General features: G+C 43.3%; 2 protein-coding genes across 4 annotated transcripts in view; both read right to left on the reverse strand.

Annotated features, from left to right (window-relative positions):
- Nucleotides 1-2,708: 2,708 nt before the first annotated feature.
- On the reverse strand, nt 2,709-8,552 carry FADD (Fas associated via death domain). Its single transcript, XM_083863178.1, has 2 exons — nt 8,013-8,552; nt 2,709-7,699 (listed from the first exon to the last, which is right to left on the reverse strand). Exons 1-2 carry the CDS (start codon nt 8,362-8,364, stop codon nt 7,413-7,415), a joined length of 639 nt encoding a protein of 212 aa, XP_083719304.1. The 5' UTR covers nt 8,365-8,552; the 3' UTR covers nt 2,709-7,412.
- A 9,371-nt stretch (nt 8,553-17,923) lies between these two features.
- Nucleotides 17,924-21,178, reverse strand: part of ANO1 (anoctamin 1) — a 73,158-nt gene continuing 69,903 nt past the window's right edge. For all 3 annotated transcript variants that reach the window (XM_083863488.1, XM_083863489.1, XM_083863487.1), the window contains one exon: nt 17,924-20,652. In XM_083863488.1, the coding sequence (XP_083719614.1) occupies nt 20,392-20,652 (261 nt within the window). In that variant the 3' untranslated portion in view covers nt 17,924-20,391. The remainder of the gene's footprint in view (nt 20,653-21,178) is intronic.

A 21,178-nucleotide genomic window follows, 5' to 3' on the forward strand; every position in this document is an offset into this window, starting at 1 on the left:
AAAGCCTCTGTATCCAGACACCAGCTAGGTCATAGCAAGGTTTCCGAGTGCACAAAGGAAGGGTTTTTCAGCTCCTAGGGTTCACTTTGGTTGCATGATTTAGAGGCTTTTTTTGTCTGCCTTTAATAATGCCACCTTTGTAGTACCAAAACACACGGCCGAGAGAAGCTGGCAGCTCCCCGTGGCCTGCAGCTCCCCCATTCTTTCCCTTTGCATGGGAAAAAAATAACAATAACCAAAGCAGGAAGCTGCCACTGCTGCTGTGACATCTGACATGATAATGTTGCAAAACCGGGATACTCCCTGACCTGCTTACAGGCACCGTGGCAATTCCATCCGTGCCCGTTTTTCCCTAGCCGAGGGTGTCATAGCCTATTTGAATGCATTAAAAACCACTGGAACAGGCTGGCTGAATAACCAGGGGTGACTCAAGAACTGTCAGAGTCCTCTTCAAACCACCAAGAAAAGGAGTGTTTGTCCTCCCTCAGGCCTGCGTGTTGGAATTATTCAGCATTTAATGATGAGTTGGGGGGTGAGTTTGTGGGAAGGAGATAAGGGATGAAAGTAATCTTTTAAAGGAGAAAATGGGACAAGCCTATGGGGCACTCCAGGCATCCTTTAAATAAAAGAAACTGGGATCTGATTTCTCTATAATTCCTTCTCTAATTCCTTTGAATTAGCCTGTGGGAACTTCTCAGCCCTCACGAAACAAATTGAGCTCCCCACAAGTCAGACCCGAGGAACAGACATCAGACTCACTGGTGAGGCCCCTTCTGGCAGAAGGCCTGGCTCAAACCTATTTGAATCACCCATTAGTAAAGTAAATCACCTTCAAAAAAAGTCAGTTTAACCTAAATTCCATCAAACCTAATAGTAATAAACCATAAACCAGTGAAAATACTAACCTAGGAAATGGACAAACATTGTGTGTGCAGCAAACTGGGGATTTTCAAAGTTGTTGGTTGACATTAAATTTGGTTAAGTAGCTGTGTGATGGCATCTCCTCTGAGACTGTTGGTCTAGACACCTCTGTAAACCTTAATTCACAGGAGTCGAATCTGCCTTTGGCTTTCAAACTGCAAAATGATCTGGTCCTTTCACATGCTCAGCATCTTATCTGCTGGAAGTGACTACAGAAGAATCAGGAATTTCTAGAGTTGAGGATTTCCCTCTCTGATGAGGATCCCACCTCCATTCCCAGTTTAAGGCAAATTAGGTGAAAGGAGGAGATATTCCTAGGGAGAAAATCATGATCAGGGTACCTTATGCCATGCTCCAGCTGCTTGTCTTAACATCAAAATAAGGGCTTTAAATTCTTCCTCAGCCACTGAGTCACGTGAGAAAAAGTTCAAATCCAGTCAGGGCTGGAGACCTTTAACTATGAAATTTCAGGAATTAAGGGGGGAAAAGTACTGCATGAAGTGTTTTATAAACACATTCTTCTAAGAGACAGTGCAACGTTTAATAGCCCTGAAAATTCACAGGCCAGATGTGCAATTTGACATTCTGATTTCAATATTCAGACATAAGTTTTTTCACATGAAGTTGAGGGTTTTTTGATTTTTTTTTTTTTAAAAGCAGAATATGGTCTACAGAAAACTGTATGAGCAGGTCCACAGTGAGTAACAACTTAATTAGGTGGCATGTAACAGAGCTGCACGCAGCCGTTAGCTAGAAATGTGCACTTAGCTGGCTTTAGCTCTAATTAGTTTTAATTCATCTGCATATATATTAGCTGCTTCATGCACAAACATGCAGCTACACGCAGAGGCTGGAGCTTTGCCATTCCAGCTGGAAACAGAAATGGAAGCACCATGTGCTGAACTGATGCTGAGGACAAAAACCCCATATGCGTTTCTTAATATTGAGCCCTGCTCTCTCACGTGTCTTGTTCCAGGGAGAAGTGGAACCGAGGGAATTGGCTGAGAAGTTTCATTTCCATTCCTGCCCTCCGGTTCTGGGTTCCTGACGTGGTCAGAGTGGGGAGTGCAGCAAATCCCAGTCAGTGAGAGCTCCCCAGCACTGTGTGGCTGGCTGGGATGGCAGTGTGCTGCAGCCACATGCCCCGTGGACTGCCGTGCACTGGGATTGCCATGGCAACCTTGGCTTTGGGGGGAATTCAGGCTATCCCAGCTTTCCCACGTTAGGGACTTCACAGCCAAGGAGCTGTGAATAAATTCTGCTTACGCTGAGCAGAACAGAAATTAAACAATGTGGGATGTGAGGCACAGACCTGCCAGTGCTGCACCCTTTTAATTCACATTTTCTCGGCAATTTCTGTTCAAAATCTGGCATTATGCCTGGGAGTGACAGAAAGCACCTCTTGGGAGATCACTGGGAGGGAAACAAAGATTTAGCTCAGTTGTTCACATACAGACAGACATTAATGGCAAGAACGGTTTTATAGCTTCATTTTTATGCCAAACCTTTCTCAGACTTTATATGCTCACTGTCTATAAAATCTAGTACCAGGTTTGCATACAAAAATCACTGACTCTTGTACAGAAATTTAAACTTTGTACTTCCCTTTTGCCACAGGTGGCGTGTACACTTGCAGAATTGCTGCTACAACCCTCTTAGAAGCTGGACCACAGTAAGAACTGCTCAGATTAAATTCTGCAAATATTTTTTTTTAAGTTAATACTCCTGCTGCGATCAATAGGATTAGCAGAGTTAAAAAATGGAGAAGAAAACATTTTAAAATCCTGAATATTTTTAATGGCAAGACGATTGCTTTCTGTAGAAGTTCTCCAAAGCCAGGCTCACCTGTAAATAAAACACCTCCCATAGAAAGTCCCAGTTGGGTGTTTCTTACATCTCCCATCACAATGGTCCAGTTAAAACTGTCTTTGTAACTTCACACAGCACCTGTGCCTGCTCTGAAGGCTTGAACATTATGTAGTAAATAAAAAATACCAGTCTGACAGCTTTTTGAAGCATTCAGCAGAGATACAAAGTCAAGATTAAGAAACTTTCCTTAGCAAAGGCACTTTTTTATTGCATTGTGCTGGAGACGCCTCAAGACCTCCCTTGGAGCTGTTATTTTTTTACAGAGCAGAGAACACACACAAACCCCTTCACTTTGCTACAAGAGCTGCTCAGGGTGACAGCTGCCTGGAGTTCTGTGCCCTGCCCCACCACAGCACTATAAACCAAAGGAACAGAGAGCTCAGCTGCCATCCACACAGGAACTGCACACACAGAGCACCTGGAAAAGCCTTTCAGCTTCCTCATCTGATCAAGTCAGAGAAATTACCAAATTCAGACTCAGCCAGGATGGCCAACTCCAAGGATTTTAATGGTGTCTATTACATCATGTTGCACAAGAACAAGCCTGTTGTTTTCACTTCAGCCTGCTGTAAGAGAGGCATGTGTAATGCTCTCAGGAATGAGGCAGGAGCAGGAACGGCTCTGTGGACGGGACTATTTAATGATTAAGAGTTGGTTCCACGCAGATTCCCAGGCAGAGCCCTGCATGACTCTGCCTTTCCCAGCAGCTGAGGAAAGCCTTGCTTCCTCCTCTCCCTGGACCTACAGTTCCCAGCACACATTGCAACACAGCCTGTTCCTGTAAAGCAACCCTCAGCTGTGACAGCTTTCATTGAAACACAGATTCTCAAAAAGCTCCTGAACCTCTACTCACAACTCCTTCCCCCACCCCTCAGCTCACCCCCACACTTCTGTTTTTTATGGCTGAAACAGAAATTCCTCTAAATTCCACCAGAGCACCAAAACACTGGCAGAGAAAAGCAATAAATCAAAGAGGGAAGACGACCTAGAAAAATATACGTGCTGCAACACATTTTAAGGATACAGGTGATTTGTGAAGAAGAAGAAGGGCACAAGGCAATGATTAGAAATAAATTTGAATTGAAAAATACTCAGCCAAAAAGCCTGAATTAAGAACATGCTGAGCACCAGAGAGAGCTTGGAGACACAGTCTGTGTTATTAAGCTTTCTGCATTAAACAATTAAATGAAGCAATTAGATTTCAGAAAGGAGACAATTATTTTAGGAATGAAACAAAGGCTGGAGGAAATGCAGCTGCCTGAGTGTGGAGAATGGAGAAAAGGAAACCAAAGCATTGTATTTGAAATGTTCACAACAACCAATTTGTGTAAGAGGATTGTTAATTAATGGTCTAGAAAACTTCTTTTAACTCAGTAATGAAAATAATGCAATTTGAAAAAAGAAAATCACCTCAGTATGCGATTATAATTGATATCTTCAAAAAGCATAGGCAATGGCAAGGAAGTGCTGAAAGGGACTGAGAAGTGACATGGAAAAACAACCCTCCGAGATGAGAATTCTCCCGAGATGGCGCTTTTAACTCTCCGCATGTTTTGATGTGCTGTTTTCTCAAGGCCTTGAGGAAAGATTACTCTCAGGAGACCAAAAGGAAGAAGATTTGAGTAATTCCTCACAGGCAGATACTCTTGCAGAGCATCCTAAAGGATTTGATAAAATGGGCAATTAAGTTATTTGTCTTACTCATTCACAGCTTTAAGTGCAGGCTGACACTCCACAGAACACCCAGGCCTCTGTCAATTCCTTCTGAGCACGTCCTCTAAAAGCCTGACCGAGCTTTTAGACTAAACCAGAAGCCGGGCTTTTAATTAATTATAAACCAAATCTAACATGCTTAGCACAGCCTGGCTAGTAGAGGAGAAGAGATGGAAGCCTCCCCACAGGCAGCCTGTCTCCCAAGAGCACCGGGACTGCAGTTTAGGCTCCCGAGGGCTGGCAGGGAATTTTTTTTTCCTTACACCTCTCTGAGTGACAGCATTCAAACGCTGCTGCTGCTGGCAAACTGCAGCCTGTTTAGCACTTCTGAGAAACTCAAAACACTTGGCTTTTTGTCTTTCATGTCCCAAGAAAGGCACCGGTAACACAATGCCTGTTTAGCACCACTCCTTGCTTTCAAAGTGATCTTAACATCCACTTTCTCCCAGTCAGAGATCTCACTGCAGACAGCAATCCCACCAAACCCAAGAAAAAAAAAAAAAAAAAAAAAAAACCAAAAAAAAAAAACCTGTTCCATTTATTTTGGGTTTTTTAAGGAATTATTTCTAATGAAATACACACAGAATTATACAATATAAAACTTGATAATTCATGTTATAAAAATATGTCTATGAGTTCAAGGTGTTGAATTTGAAAATAAAAGATTGTCAACTAGATGAGGAAACATTCCCTTACAAATTGCACTCTTTATCTCTCCTCCCAATAAAAAGATTTTGTTCCCTTCGTTAGAGTTGATTTTGCTTTCACACAAACAACACTAATCTCTCATAAAAACAGTCTTAATTGGCCCTGAGGTATGGCACAGATTGATGCAGTCTAGGTCATTGCTTTCAGACACAGTAAAAGGATGTACAAAATCCTTAAAAAAAACAAGAGGTTTTTATCTCCTGAAGCAGAAAATTTCTTGTAGCTGATGAGTGCTTGGCTACAACCAACAGGTTATTCCAACTGATTCCTAAAACATCCTGTCTGTGTGCAGTAGGCAGTCTACTCTTCCCATTCCACATAAATCTCCTCGGTGAAGCAGAAGACTTATTAAAAGTGGGTAAGAAAAGCACTTCAGCAGAGAGACTGGACTTGGAGCTGTTGCAGAGCTGTTTGAGCACTCACATAACTCAATCTGCTCACTTCCACTCTGTTCTGCTCCCAGGGATTGCTCAGAGGCAGGAAGGAAAAACTGCTGGAGCAATCCTTTTCTTTAAATACTGCAGAATGGATAGTCCTGGTGTCTATGAAACAAAAACCTCCAAAACACCTGAGCTGGTCATTCAGTTGAAGCTCAGCATCTCCTTCTGGAGAGCCTGGAATTGACAATTGACAGAAGGAAAGGGAGTAAGAACCTAAAGAACTCTGCCTGCCCAAAAGGCAGACAGGTGGCAACTCCTGTATTACCCTTTGCTCGGATACAACCAGTGATACTTTATATACCACGACTGGAAAGATACTGAGAATCAGCACACAATCCTGGTATGGTTTGGGCAAGGAGGGACCTAAAAGATGATCCAGTTCCAACCAGTGACTCCTTCCACTCGACCGGAATGCTCCAAGTCCCATCCAGCCTGGCCTTGAGCACTTCTAGGAATGCAGAGAAGAATCACTGAAGGGAAAAAAATAAAACCCTGACAGAAATGATTTGTCTGTCATGTGAACTTACAACAGTTTCCACTAATTACAATTAACTATTCAAGCCTGACTGTTTGAGCAAGAGGCACCACATGCAGTGAAAACCTGACAATTGTCAGTGTCACGACGTTTGTGCAGAGCAGTGACAGGTTATGTGCTGACACCCGGCCTCCACAGCAATGGCACCACATAAAAACAACTTGGAAAGGGCTGGAAGTCCCACAGGTGCAGCAGCAATAAAACCTCTTCCAGTATATAGGCAGGCACTTGGGAGATGTTTGCAGGAACACAGGATCCTGTTCAAGCTGTAATCATTTCATGGGATTCTCCCCACTGAGGCCTCTACAGCCTTGGACTGTGCAGTTGTGCAATTTTTCCAGCCTTAGGCCAGGTGTGAAGGCCACTGAGTGAAGTTTGTTGCAGATGAAAGCTGAGAGCTGAACCTGACACAGGGCCATGAATCCTGTTCCCTCTGTGAGGGGCTCACACCTTCCAGCAGGTGACACAGGCCACAGAAGAATTCCCAGCAAGGAGCCCCAGAGCATTCACAGCCTTGGAAAGAGGCTGCTGTAAACATCTGTGAGACACACAATCTCTTGCATAGTTTCAGGAGAACACTTCCTGCAGGATGCTGAAGGCACTTGGTGCAGGCATTTGGTTTCATTTTCAAACCCAGGCACGTTTTTTCCAAGAAAGCCACCACAATATTTAATGTCCCTCTTGTACTGCAGCTTGAGGTCACAGTTGTCTTAATATCCTCTCATGGAGAGCAAATATATTTGACAAATTACCTAAGATATTGTTTTGTGCCACTCCAAAAGAAAAGCTGCACCCAGCTGAAAGGTTTAATCCTTCTCCCTTTCACATTGTATTTATAATAGGCCATTAAAAAAAAAAAATACAACCTCCCTGTGAAATTTTAAATTCCAGTTGCCTCAGAAGTGCCCCAAGGATGTATTTCCAGTGGAGATGCATCTAAAAAGTGTCTGCAGCAAAGCAAATCTTTCCAGGTGAGTGGCAGAACAAAAGTGTGGTAATTTCTATAAAATGAAGTGCAGATCTTGTGAAAGCTAAAATACTTTGAAAGAACCATCAAACTACAAAAAGTTCCCTGAAAGGAATCTGTTTCCATGTGAATTATCACCTGAGCACAAATTAACTTATTAAGGCACATAAATAAATGGCATGAGAAGCAACCAGTGATGATTATTTTGGTTGAGAGGAGAAGAAGGCACTCTTTTCACATTCATAGTTTTACACTGATTTCATCTGGTTCCAGCGTTCACCTGTGAGATCTTTTCTTCCACCTTGTCTGCCACGAAATTCAGCTTGCAGGCCCGCAGGGCTTTTATCAAGTCAGCCACCTTTGCATCCTTCCCCTTCCACTTCTGCCACTCCCGCAGTGCCTGAACGAGCTGCTCGTACAATTTCCGTGGATAGGCTTCCTCTATCCTGTCCAGCTTCACCTCGGGCATCCCCAGCTCCCGCATCAGCCTCTTCCACTCTCTCCCAAGGTTGTCACAAATGACATCACGGGCTGCCCTCAGGAGACCTGAAACACCACAAGCACATCAAGTCAGCCACGGAATTGATAAGGAACACAAGAAAAGTGTTGTTATGAGTTGTTGGTTTTATTTCAGCAAAATGCCACTGCTCTTTGTTACACCGCACACGCTGAGAGTTCTACAGAAGAGAGACTTGGAATCCCAAAAGATAAAAGAAAAGGAAGATTAAAAAAGAGGGGGAAAAATTCCACCCCGGAAAGACGTTTGTGTACACATTTACTGGGGTTGCTGGGGAGCGATATATACGGGGATATAACTATATAAATACATGAAACTACATATTTATAATAATCCACCTACATCTTTCATGCTCATCTGGCTGATCCTCAAGGGCCTGAGGTCCTCCCTCTTCGAACTGCATCACCTGTGACAGCAAATCGCGCCTTTTGATGTGCTGCAGCAGCTTCTTCAGCAGCTCCAGGTTGTCTTTCGTGATCGCCTGCTGCTCCATCAGGATGTCGAAGAGCTCCTGCCCGCTCTGCACCGAGTCAAGCTTTCTCTTACCAATTTTATCGCGGCAGAGGAACTTCATTTCGGAGAGCTCCTTGACCGACAGGCTCGAGGAGATGGAGTGCAGCAGGCTCCGCAGAGGATCCAGGGCGCCGGGGGGGCTTTCATCGCCCCGTCCCAACCCTCCGGAGGGGAAATCCATCCCTGTTTGCGGAGAGACCTCCCGGGAACGCGGAGAGGCTCCGGAGGCACGGCAAAGCGCGGTACCGACCCGACACAACCCGGTATCGACCTGATACAGTGCGGTACCGGCCCAATAGAACCCGTACGGACCTGACACAGCGCGGTATCGGCCCGGCCCCGCCGCGATGGCCGCGACCCGCGCCCGGAACTGACGTGACCCGCGGCTTTCCCGCCCCGCCCGGCCCAAGATGGCGGCCGCGTCGCCGCCCCTGAGGGGGGGGCTGTGTTCCCGCGCCGCCGCCTCGCCCGGGGTTGGGGATCCCCTGCCCCGAGATCCTACTGAGGAGGACTGGCTTGTGTGGTGCTGCTGAGTGCAGAGCGTGTGTTGGAGCCGAGCTCGGCGAGGCCGGTGTCCTGCTGCAGAAGCCGGGGTGGCTCAGCGCCTCAGCCCTGGCCAGGTCACAGCATCCCAGAATTCCGGAATTCCAGAATCAATTCGCTTGGCAAAGACCTCGGAGATTATCGAGTCCAATCTATGACCGAGCACCACCATGTCAGCCAGACCGTGGCCCTGAGAGCCACATCCAGCCTGCTGTTAAACACCTCCAGGGACGGTGACTCTGCCACCTCTGGGCAGGCCATCCCAATGTCTGACCACCCTTTCTGCAAATAAATTCTGTCTAATATCAACCTAAACCTCTCCTGGTGCAGCTTGGGCTATGTCTTCTTGTCCTGTCACTTGTCTGGGAGCAGAACCCGACCCCCCGGCTGTCCCCTCCTGTCAGGGACTTGTGCAGAGCCACAGGGTCCCCCCTGAGCCTCCTTTTCTCCAGGCTGAGCCCCTTCCCAGCTCCCTCAGCTGATCCTGGGGCTCCAGACCCTTCCCCAGCTCCATCCTCTCCTCTGGACATGCCCCAGCCCCTCAGGGTCCTTCCCTGAATGGAGGAACCCAGAGCAGGGCACAAGACTGGAGGTGTGACCTCACCAGTCTAAGTCTGAAGTTGGGGGAACTGTAGATTTCCCGTTTATACTCAATCATTGGACTGGTTGTGAACACCTACCCCTATAATGGTTGATCTCTCTGGGTTTTTTTTTTTTTTTTTTTTTTTTTTTTTTTTTTTTTTTTTTTTTTTTTTTCCTTTCAAAAAGGTGGAAAGAAAAGCAGTACAAGGAGAAAAGGTTCCTCCTGGTCATGAGGAGGCTCAGGGGGTCCCTTCTGGCTCTCCACAGCTCACTGGGACGAGCGTGTAGACAGAAGGGAGTTGGTCTCTTTTCCCAAGGAAAAGGGGCTGGACAAGAGGAAAATCACCAGGAGACGTTTAGGTGGGCTGTTAGGAGAAATTTCTTCACTGAAAGGGTGGACAGGCATTGGAAGAGGCCGCCATGGGGAAATGGTGGAGTCACCATCCCTCCAGGAGGGATTTTAAAAATGTGGCACATCTGTGGTGCAGATGTGGTGCTTTGAGACATGGTGGTGGGACTTGGCAGTGCTGGGTTAATGGCTGGACTCAATGATCTCTGAGGTCCTTTCCAACCTTAATTGTTCAGTGGTTCTATGATTCTATAAAGGGCTTTTTCCACCAAGAGCAAGAAAGGCCACGGCAGAGCCCTGCTCCCAAAGAGATGCCATTCCCATGGTTTTCCTGCCTGACAGTTGCCCAGGGAAGCAGGCTCTGCCCTCCCTGTGTGGCCCCCAGAGACCCCCAGCCTTTCCCTGGAAACACAGGGCACGCAGCCTTGCCTTTGTTCCTCACGAAGATTAATTGTGACACAAAGTACCTCCTGACCTTTAAAAGGGAAGAAATAGGGCAAATGCTAAGTCCTTGTATTTTAGAGGCTACTCTTACACAAGGTGGAAGGTTGTGAACTCTTCTTAAATGGGAAGGATCAAGTTCATCCCATTGTTTTGTGGTTGCAGTTTGGCTTTTCTCCTCAGCACATGTAGATAGTTCAGAGATTTTCCTTGTTCCCTCTGTGAGCACTAGCATGTTGATTCCCCAGGCTACGCCATTCCTAAGTTGTTTCCAGCACCCTTTAATTTATTATCCTTACAACACACTCACAGACCTATGTTTTCTCATCATAAAAAGATTTCTGACTGATAAATGGACTTAAACACTATCGTCTTCCTCATCTCTGTCTCCACTCACATTCCAATGTGAAGGCCAACCCCCAAAACATTTCTAAAACTCCCACAGGCACAAGCCCTCCTCAGATAAACTCACTAGATATTTTTGGTTACTCCCTAAATGCTGCAAACTGGAGGAAATTGTTGCAGGGTCTCATGGTAAAGTAAAGAGCGAGAGGAATCGCCACTGCAAATCTGAGCTGGGACAAGATGTACCTGATTGAAGAAGTTTTTGGTTTGGGTTTTTTTTCAGCCCTGAATATACTTTAAATTCAAGCAAAGACGTTAACAAAAAGGGTAGGATAGGAGAAATACATTTGGTCTGTGTGAGCTTTAATTTATGAAGCAGGAGTAACCCTTGTAATGGTATAGGAAGCATAAAATGAGTTAAATAAAACAACTTCTAATTTTGCCAAGGAAGTTGACTCTACAAAACAGCAGGGACCAAATCACATTGTACCTGCTGATGGCAACCAGCCAAATTCAGAGACAAATCTACATGAGAGAAGTCCAAATCTTTACCTTTATTCTCTATACCCTGACATGCAGTTGAAAACAACATCAGCTGGGATTTTAATCACTTCATAGAAGCCTAGTGGCCAAATTCAGCACTGAGGTACGAGGAGTATGAAAGTGACACTGCACATTTATGTAATTCCAAAGCTGTCTAAATTAGCAACAAATGTGAAACTAAAAGACACGAATCAATATTTTATTAAGACTCCTAAACGCTTTTAAACTCACTCCTAGCAGAAGGCAGAGTGATTGAGCAGGGTCTTTTATTCTGCCCGAACCTGACTTGGACGCGTTCACTGATGAAAATACCCCAGCAATTTGCTTTATTCCAGGGATTTCCTTTGGAAGCAGCTCGTGGGGCTTTGGCAAAGAAAGTATTAGGCGAGCCTAACAGATCGTAAGCGCTCCCGCGTCCGAATAAAACTTAATAGAAATGATTTATTGGAGCAGCTCGGATTTCAGTGGAAGTTTCCCAGAAATTTAAGTGCAGCGAATGATCCGGTTCCTAACCAAATAAACCTCAGGTTTCTGGAGGCAAGACGAGTCCTTGCAAAATACTGCAGAGGGAGCTCGAAGCCCGGGAGTGCTTCAGCCTTAGCTTAGACTTCCCGGTCCCTGCTGGAGGAGCAGGGCAGAGAGAGCACGGAAAGATTAATTTCAGCAGAGCCTTCACGGAGGTGTCAATCACCAGGATATTCAGGCAAAAAAACAAAACCAAACCAAACCAAAACAAAACCAAACCAAACCAAAACCAAAACCAAAACCAAAACCAAACCAAAACAAAAAAAAAAACAAAAAACAAAACCAACCAAACAAACAAACAAACAAAAAACCCAAAAACCCTCACCATTTGGGGACTTCAAAAATGGCAAAGTGTGGGGCTGTGCTGAACTTTGGGTGACTGAGGTGTGTTTGTGTGGAAACTCGGGAAGATCCTCGTTATTTCCAGCCAAGGCAACCAACACTGCTGGTCAGGAGGAAGCGGGTATTAAAGACCTGCCGGGTTTTTAAGTGAAGCAGCTTGGATAATTTCTTTCATTTCCCGTCTGCAGTTTGATAGCAGATGACCCAGGGGGGATTTAAAATCCTCATCCTGACAGTTCTGAGACACAGGTTGGGCAAACACCTTGGCACAGACAGTGCTGAGGAGCTGTTTCTCTTTGGAGACCCTGTACACTTTGTACACTTCTTTTAATATACCTACTCCTGACTCACAAGGGAATTCATAGCACCTCCTTTTCCTTTTGCTGTCTTCAAGATAAGAGGAGATTTTGCACAGAGAAAAAAAAGCAACCTCTCCCTACCAGCAGAATTGGGCTGCTGCAAGAGGTTTTTAGTTTGCTTTTTTACTCCCATGGTGAATAAACTGATTTCCATAAAATTTCATAATGTACTTATCCAATGCCTCTCACCCATTTTTTTGCAAAACCCTAAAATGAACATTTTCAGCAAAGAGAAGACAGTTTCTGTATTTTCTTTAGTGAATGAATTGATCTGTACATGTTTATTTTGTCAGCTATCACCCCCTCTGTTGCTATAACATCCAGTCTAGAAAGAAGTGCTCTGGTAAAGAGACTCATTTGTGAAGAGACTGAGGATCTTGGGAGTAAACTGTCCCTGACAAAAGGGCCTGTAAGAAATGTCAAATTATTGTGGGTTGGGAGAGAAAATTAGAAGCAGAGTGTGGGAAAAGTAAATAAGTACTGAAAAGAGAGTGAACTCTGGCATGACTAGGTTGTATACAGATAAAAGATCTGGCCAAGTAACAACAACAACAAGCAATAAGTTGTTAACAGATGCTTGAACTTAATATTGAAACAGCAGAAGTGTTGATATAATTCTGTTGATACAGTTCTGTTGTGTTATTGTTGGCAGAAGAAGTTAGTTTAACTTTAGGGGAAGGGTAAATTGTAGACTTTTGTTTATTTACTCCGGCTAAAAACCTCTGACTTGACTTTTTACCTATTTTTGTAGCGAATTTTCATCATACCATGGCAGTATGAAATCATTCAGACAAACATTTCACATGTCAATAAGGCTGTGTGTATACATTAGCCCAGCACATCTCATTCTTCTAAACCATATTTATTACTTAAGCTCTGCAACATCAATTTTGCACTTGGCAAAAGAGAAGAACAGAGAAGACAGAGAGCAAGGGTTGTTTGCAGAGGAACGTCATTGTGAAATGACAAAATGTCCCCAAATAACAGTGAATGATCATTAGATCTCTTTTGGGGCCCTTTCTGTTTCTATTCAATTCAGCTCCTGCTCTGTGACTGGCTGAGGGCAAAGCAAAGCAAGTTAAGATCCAAACTGGAAGTTGCTATTCATCCAGGGAAATAATCCAGCAGCTCTGATTGCCAGGCTTGGAAGCTAATACTGATTAATTTCTGCAGAGTATGTATAATTTGTTCTTTATTTTCCTGACCTGCTGTATTGCCAGTTCCTAAACCAGATAAAACCATGAAAAGGTAAATACTTACCACAATAACATTTATTTTCTCTAAATTGAAGTGGTTTTTTTTCATTCTCCATCTTTGTATTAGAAAATACAATATTCTGAGCAGCTATAAAGTAAAGGTTAGGATAACAGAAATAATTCTTTTGCAGAAAATCGATCCATTTTGCAGCACTTTGGAGTATTTCTTACAAGCATGGAATGAGTTCTGTACCACAGGACTTCATCCTCCCACCCAAGGAAAGGTTTTCTTCCCCTTTCCTTACTGAGGAGCAGCACTCCATTGCCTGCTACTGAGCATTGCAGTTGAAATAATGGCAGGAGGGATATATATATTTATTTTTTTTTTTTAATTTTTTTTTTCTGGTGTCTGTGAATATTCACCTCTTATCTCTTCTGCACCAACAGACTCTGCTTTGGACCTGGTGAAAAATATAAACTTTTCCCAACTGTGTCTCTTCATCCAGCCTGCAGAGTGGCCTCCTCAGAGACCAGAAAATATCTAAATGTCTCTCAGAGGTACTGAAATTTTGCTTTAATAAATAAAAAAAATAGTGAGCCAGGTCACACTTGCTTGATTTTTTGAGTTAAACTCAGCTATTGTGAACTCACTGCTGTGACTGGAGATAATGAGAAGCCTAGAGGTGGGGGTTATTTCCTAGAAACAACTATTGCCTTAGAGATCTGTGATTTTCATTCTTCTCAGGACGTGCCAATGCAGTATTTTCCATCTGAGTCACTGTCCTGGAGGTTGGAAGGTGCAAGTTTTTTACTCAATTCCGATTAGAGAGGGAGTGCCCCGTCTGCTCGAACACAGTGCAGTTATTATCCAGTTATTTCCTTTTAAAACATGAATAGTTTTGTGTGATACAGGATATGACTGGGCAAGTTACTCACAGGGATTTAGATATAATAAATAAGAAAGCAAATCTGGTTTCATCATCCCTCTCCCTTGATTCTTTGGGGAGGAAGTATTATTTTCTGCTCTCTGAAGAAAGGCTGTAATTTGAGCTAGTCCACAGTGCTGTGGTCAGAACCAGATCCCAGCTAGGCCTAAACCACAATTAGGAGTCCATTTCCATACACAAACATGTGGGAACCTTGTTGCATTTGTTCCCAGAGATGGAAAGTCTGGGAAGGGAGCGTGACTTCCTGAGAAAAGGCTGGATGAATCCAATCCAGTATATAGCATTTATATATTTTCCCTACCACCTGTATGCTTCAGAAGGAGTGAGGAAATTACACACGCCAGAGTTTGGTGCCAGAAAAGCCACAGAATGAGTTTTCTTTTTTTTCCTTGTGTAGGTACTACCAAAATTAGATGAGTTGTAGCATAAGACCAGCCCCAAGCTCACCTTCTCTGATCACTCAAAGACACATTTAACCATACTTTGCTGTTCTTTACCAGTTTTGGAGTGAGGCTTTTGAAAGGGAGCCTGTACCACATCTTTGCCAAGTACCTAAACCTGGCAGTGATTAATTAATTGCCATTTCTTATCTCCAGGAAGCCCCAGAGGTGATTACCAGCTTTGCTCACCAGCTCTAAAAGGCAAGCCTTGTAAAGAGGCGCAGGAACTGGGTTTCAGAAGTCAAAGTCAGAAAGGAAGAAGTTCAGCAGAAGTTCAGAGCTGCCTCTCAGTTTTACTTCTTTTGCTCTTTGAAGACAGGAGGAAGATGGAGCTGATGCTCATGTTGATTTACTCGCAGGAGTTTCACTGTTCCTTCCCTGCTCACAACTCCCCTTTTCCACTCCCAGCAGTGCCTGAGGAGAGTAAAATGCCCAAACACCTCCAGGAGTCAGAGCCCAGCAGCCTGCAGACACACAGTGCACACACACCATCTCTTGCAGTGAACCCAGAGCAGTCTACCCTGCTGGGATTTATTGCTTCCCCACTTGCTGCCTAATTACTTGCAATTACATTCCTTCTTTACCTGGAGATGTATTTGAGGGATTAATACATTGAGAAATGTGAGCTGCTCCCGTAATTACAGGCTGCTGCCAAGGACAGAGGGGAATTCCAGGCTCATGAGCTCCATTCCTCCCACAGGACCAAAGACTTCCAGCTCCCCTCTCCAGACAGGACCCACAGTGTTTCCTGGCTTGGCATGGTTGGGATGGCACGAGGCTGTGGGAACACTGCCAAAGGCTGCCCCATAACCCACCTACAAGGTGGCCTTGCCTTAGGAATCCATCCTCTTTCCAGAAAAAAACACTCCAGTGGCTGATCTGTCAGCTAATTTGGCTCTGGGAACAGCAGGCAAAAAAGCCTTTTCTTCCTCTCTTCCCTACTTTGCACCATTTCCTCTGCTCCATCTCACATTTCAGTGGGAGAAGATAGCCACTATTTTTTCATTTAACATTAAAAATAGGGAATAACCTTTTCTTCTCTTACAAGATTGCTTAACCACGTGCCCCTTGCTCTGAAAAATGGACTTTATTATACTTAAGCTTGCTCAGAACAAACACTGCTAAATATTTTGTATTTTGATTCTTGTTTCTCATGGTCATCTGAACAGGTATGTTTCCTGTTCCGGTGTGAATTTTTTTTCCCGAGATGGTACTAAGATGAAAGCCATGACCTCAAAATCTTAAATTTTCTTGGATTTTCCAAGGCCTTTGCCTCATGGAAACCAGCACAATGGTGCACCCAGCTCTTTACTCCACTAACAACACATCTGCATTGATTTATTTTGGCTTTAGCTGACACTGAAGGTTAGAAAAGTAACATACAATAACTGTTTTTCTTTTATCCAAAGTGATTGAAACCAATCACTCGATAAGTACTGCTTAACCTCATGCAGAGCACACTGAAGGGAATCAATGGAAATATTTTCTTTGGCTTCAGGTGGCTGACATGGCCTTAAAAATTAAGGATAGAGTTAAAATTCAAAACAGGCACATTCATAGATTTTTTTTCTTCAGAAAGGCCTCTTGGGCTAAAAAAAGAAGTTTAAAAAAAGAACTTTGGTTTTTCTCTGCTATACTAAAAATGGCATGTTGTGTTTGGTTGTGGAATAAATAGTGCTCGAATGTGCAAAGAATTGAACCAGAGTTTGAATGGAATTCATATAAATTTTAAGACAGGGGTTTTTTTTCAGCGGCAAGAGGAAGAGAACATGTTTACTCTGAAAACTTCATAGGAAAATATAAATGCACTAAAGTGATGTATGGAACTCAGGGAGAGGTCAGACTCCGGAGGTATCAAGATGAAAAGTAAATTATTATTGCTGATTGGAAATCACAACTGCCAAAAAGATCATTAATAGCTCAGGACCTGAGAGCGTGGGCGGGGGGTTAAAAATAGAAATGTGTCTGTGCCTTGATGTGAGACTTATTCACCCTTAAGCTATTTAAGACTGCAAAATATTTGTAGGACAGTATCTTGGAAACACAATGACATGGAAATCCAGGAGAATCAGGCTTGCACTGGCAGCACTTGGGGTGGGAACAACTTCCTCCTGGGATGCACCGACTGACGTTGTGTCTCTCCTCCACATGGCAAACGGTAAACAGGGGTTCAGCAAGGGCTCAGTGATTCCATTCCCAGCAGGAATCTTCCCCGTGGTCTGCATTTTCTCTTGGACCAGGCTCATGGATTGCATGACTTTCCCCTTCAATACATTAAGTCCTTGGGTTTAGGACTTTTTTTTTTTTTCTTCCCTTTGATCAAATCGGGGCTGGGAAATGGTTTTGTGCTTAAAGAAGGCATGCCAAGAATGCATGTCATGGCCATGGTGTCACACCAACACAGAATTCAGCTTTGTATTTTCACAAGTAGAATACTTGGTTTGCTATCTTTCATCAAACCTGGTCACCATGAGTCTCATCAAGGCATGTCCAGGTATTCTTTGATCAACTTCCAGATCCCTGCTTCCCTGTTTTAAGTTTCTTTTATCTCCCCCTCTATTCTAGGAAATTCTTTCTAGCAGAATCCTGCCTCAAATTTGCTATTGGTAAGAGCCAACTTTTTTTTTTTTTGGATCCCAAATATGAAAAAACTTTCAAGAAAAGTACCCCAACTGCAAGGCAAGGGTTTTTTCTGGATGGCATTATCTTACATCTAATGAGCTCATATGTACTATTTTGTCTTTAATAACTGACAGCCCCACACAGTTACCAGCTAGACTGTGGTTTACCTGCTGCTGGTGTCCATATCCATTCTCTCAGGACACAATTCCCACCTCCTAACTACATTTCCTGGAGCATTAATATTTTCCATCAAGGAAAGGAGGGCTGGCATGAAGCCTCATGCTTTGCCTCCTCACACAACAGTTAAATGGCAGAGGGAAGAAAAAAATGGCCATCAGCGAGTGAGGTTCTGAGGCCAGCTTTGCTTGGCCAGGTCCCTCAGGGCAGTGAAAATGTGACAGCCACCACAGTGGAACCATCCTGCAGCCAAAAAAACCCTCCCTTTGTGCTCTTGGAGATGGATTTCAGGTGGGATTCACTCATCTCCAAGTGGGTCTCTAAAGCAGCTCAAGCACCAGATCTACCTGGGAGATTTTTAGGGAGATGTTTGGACACTCAGAGCACAAGGAGGGTTGGGAACAGAACCTGTCCCACAGGAGAAACTCTTGGATATTTAAGTTTATTTCAAATAAGTGTTCAAAGAAAAAGAAAAAAAAAAAAAAACCAAAATAAAACAGATTTTGTATATATTTGCTTTTCTTAAAAAATTATTTCATGAAAGAATTTTATAGATATCTAAGTAGTAATACAGATTTTTATATACAAAATTCCATTTCAAACAATTTACTGTACAAAAGAAAGTATAAGCAACTGTTACTATTCCATGATTTCAGCAAATAATGAAAAATTCGGTTAAGTATGTGTTCAGGATATAGTGCCACCATTTACAGGAATGTCAGTATTAAGTTGGGAATACTTTCAGGTCAGTATTTATAGATTAAATCCCCTTCGAGGACAATCCCTAAGATTTCTCTTCAGAATAGGTAGTTTGGCTTTCTCCTGGATCTTTTGGGCTACCAAGGAATGAGAGGAAGAACAAGTCTCCAACAAAATGTGTGGACAGAATTCTGCTTGATTTCTCCCCACTCCCAGTCCTATTGCAGTCAGTGGGCCTGATCTGGTAAACATTTACTAACCAGGCATTACATTTATGTGGGAATAAATCAGGCAGGATTTGGCCCTACAGCAACACAGCTATCAGAAGCTACAAATTTTAAAAATAGTGACATTCCTGCAAGTCAAAATACAACAGAAACAAGAGTTAACAAAATATAAGCCCTTTATTAATAAAAATCTTTGGTTGGATCAATATTTTAAATAAGCTTCAAGGATATTTGGTTAATACCATTTTCTTTCTTCCACATAATTTCTCTTCTGGTACCTTCTTTGGACAGACTACAGAAAAATATCAAGTTTATCACATACTTTAAAACAAATAAATATATCAAAAGCTATATATGGCATTCTTTTTAGAGTTCTAGCATTAATCTTTAAATTAGTTTGGCAAGGACAAAAAGAAAGAAAAAAAGAAATAACTAACTTCTCTTGAAAACAGTTTGGTTTTGTAACAAACCATACAGTAGTTAGACTTTAAAGAAATCTTTCCTTTTTATTTTCTTTTTCATTATTTTATAATGCAAGTGCCATGGACAAGACAAAGCAATAAAAGAAATTAGGTTAATTGCACCAATATTATTTGGAAGTGCAGTTTATCGGTCGACAAAGCAAAACTAAAACGTATTATGCCTAAAAGGAGCTGTACTGATGGGATTTAACTAGTCACGGGAAGTAAGGATTCCCCACTTACACTTCAGGGAAAAGCTCCTTGTACAAAAGAGAGAGGATTTTAAGACAAAAGAAAAGTCCTGTAACTAACTGAAGGTCTGGTCCTGTAGCCCCAGTGCAGGCAAAGCTTCCACTGAAGACAGTAAGTGGGATGCATTTGGGATTTACTCCTCTGGCCCAGCCTCTGGGAAGTGCCAGCCAACAGCAGAAAGTCTGGGGGGGGGAAATTGGCCATGAAACATGGGTGCAAACACTCCCTTCTCCTGCTCCAGAGGGCTACAGGGAACAGCCAGGCTGGGACAGGGCTGTGCTGAAACAACGGGGAAAAGGGAATTCCCTTGGTAACAGCAGCGTCCGAGTGCTTGGCAGGGCAGTGAGAGTCACTGGAGCTCTCCGTGTGCTCATTAACTCGGGGCATTTAACAAAATGCTCCCTGACCATGGACCTGCTGGGAGGGAGGATCTCTGGAATTGTGCTGCTGTTGCTGCTGCCAAGAAAGTACTTCCCAGATTCCCTGTGCTGATGTTTCTGGTGGCAGCAATGCCCCGGGGAGGGTCTGGGGGACACAGCAGGCTGCCTCCCACACCTGTGGGACTGCAAAACTCAGATTCACAGAGCTAAGCCCAGCCTTGGGAAGCAAGTCAGGCTGGTAGGCTTTATGGAATACTAGGGAATACTGATTTTGCATATCATTTAGCGAGTTACCCCATGGACCTTCGAACCTGGGTTTCCAAAAATAGTTCAAGTTAGCATTATCATCATTATTATCATTATTATTATTATTATTATTATTATTATAATTGTTATGACTTCAAATTTACCTTTATTTCATTAGCTAATTGATAGGCTAAGATCAGATTCTCAGAGAATATCTCTAGCAAGACTATCGTGAGTACCTGCATTTCTTAATGCACACCAACGTCGATAGTGTTACCTAAGGATGAAATACAAAAACTCCCTGCATTACTGCTTGTGCAAAAGAAAAAAATAAACAAAACAAATAAATCCAAGGTTGTCAGAAATAGAACGTGGTCCTCCATGTTTGCAAGAAGGGCATTTCTCACAAAGATGGGAGTGAATTGGCAGCACATCCTTCGACATGCAGCGGCACATCCGTTACCGGAGTCCTGCCCTTGGCGCCATGGCTTTTGTCTCTGGAATGCCCCGACAGACTCAGCTCCCTCCTCTCCTAAACGTCCAGAGGATAGGAATGGCAGGAGGACAAGCTCCCGCTGCGGCTCCTGGAGAGCCTGGGGCTGTGGTTGTTACAGTTTTCCCCTTTCCTCTTGTCCTTGTCTTTCCAGGTTTCCAGCATCTGCAGCTTCCCTTGCTCTTCCCTCATGAAGACCTCCACCATGAGAACTTTCTCCTTGTGAATCTGCTGACTAATGTCCTTAGGAATGTCTGGGATAATCCAGTCAACGAATTCACTCATGAACATGACCAAATTCTGAAAATGAAGTTGTGAGAAGGTGTCAGCAGGGGTCAAATGAAAGGGTGGCTGTAGGGAAAGGAAAGGGGCTGATTTTGGTGCACTTAGAAAGGAAAAATGAAGAGAGGACAATATTTGAGTTGGACTGCTGGACTCAATTCCCCTCAACTGCTTTGTGCATGCTAGAAGTAGAGAAATTTATCAGGCATGGACCTCTAGGATTTATGTAACAATTCCTGACACTGCAGCCACTTAAAAATCCAAAGGAATTTGCAATTGGTGAGTGGCTCATGAGATTTACATCAGGAAGGCAGAAGTAAATACAAGAGGTAAAATGGTAAAATTTGGTAGAATACATTGCAATTAATTTTTTCTGGTTGAAAAATCTTGATTCAAAGAAAGGGAGGTCTTTCCCCAAAAAAATATTTTTTAATCAAAAAACCCAATAAAAGTTTTGAAATAAGTTATTCAGATAAGGCAGACTTAAAACATTTGTCTCACAATAAGTACCATCACTGTTGTGATTAAATAATGTCTTTTAAGG

Source organism: Zosterops lateralis (assembly GCF_965231275.1).
Source record: "Zosterops lateralis genome assembly, chromosome: 6".
NCBI classification, from domain to species: Eukaryota; Metazoa; Chordata; class Aves; order Passeriformes; family Zosteropidae; genus Zosterops; species Zosterops lateralis.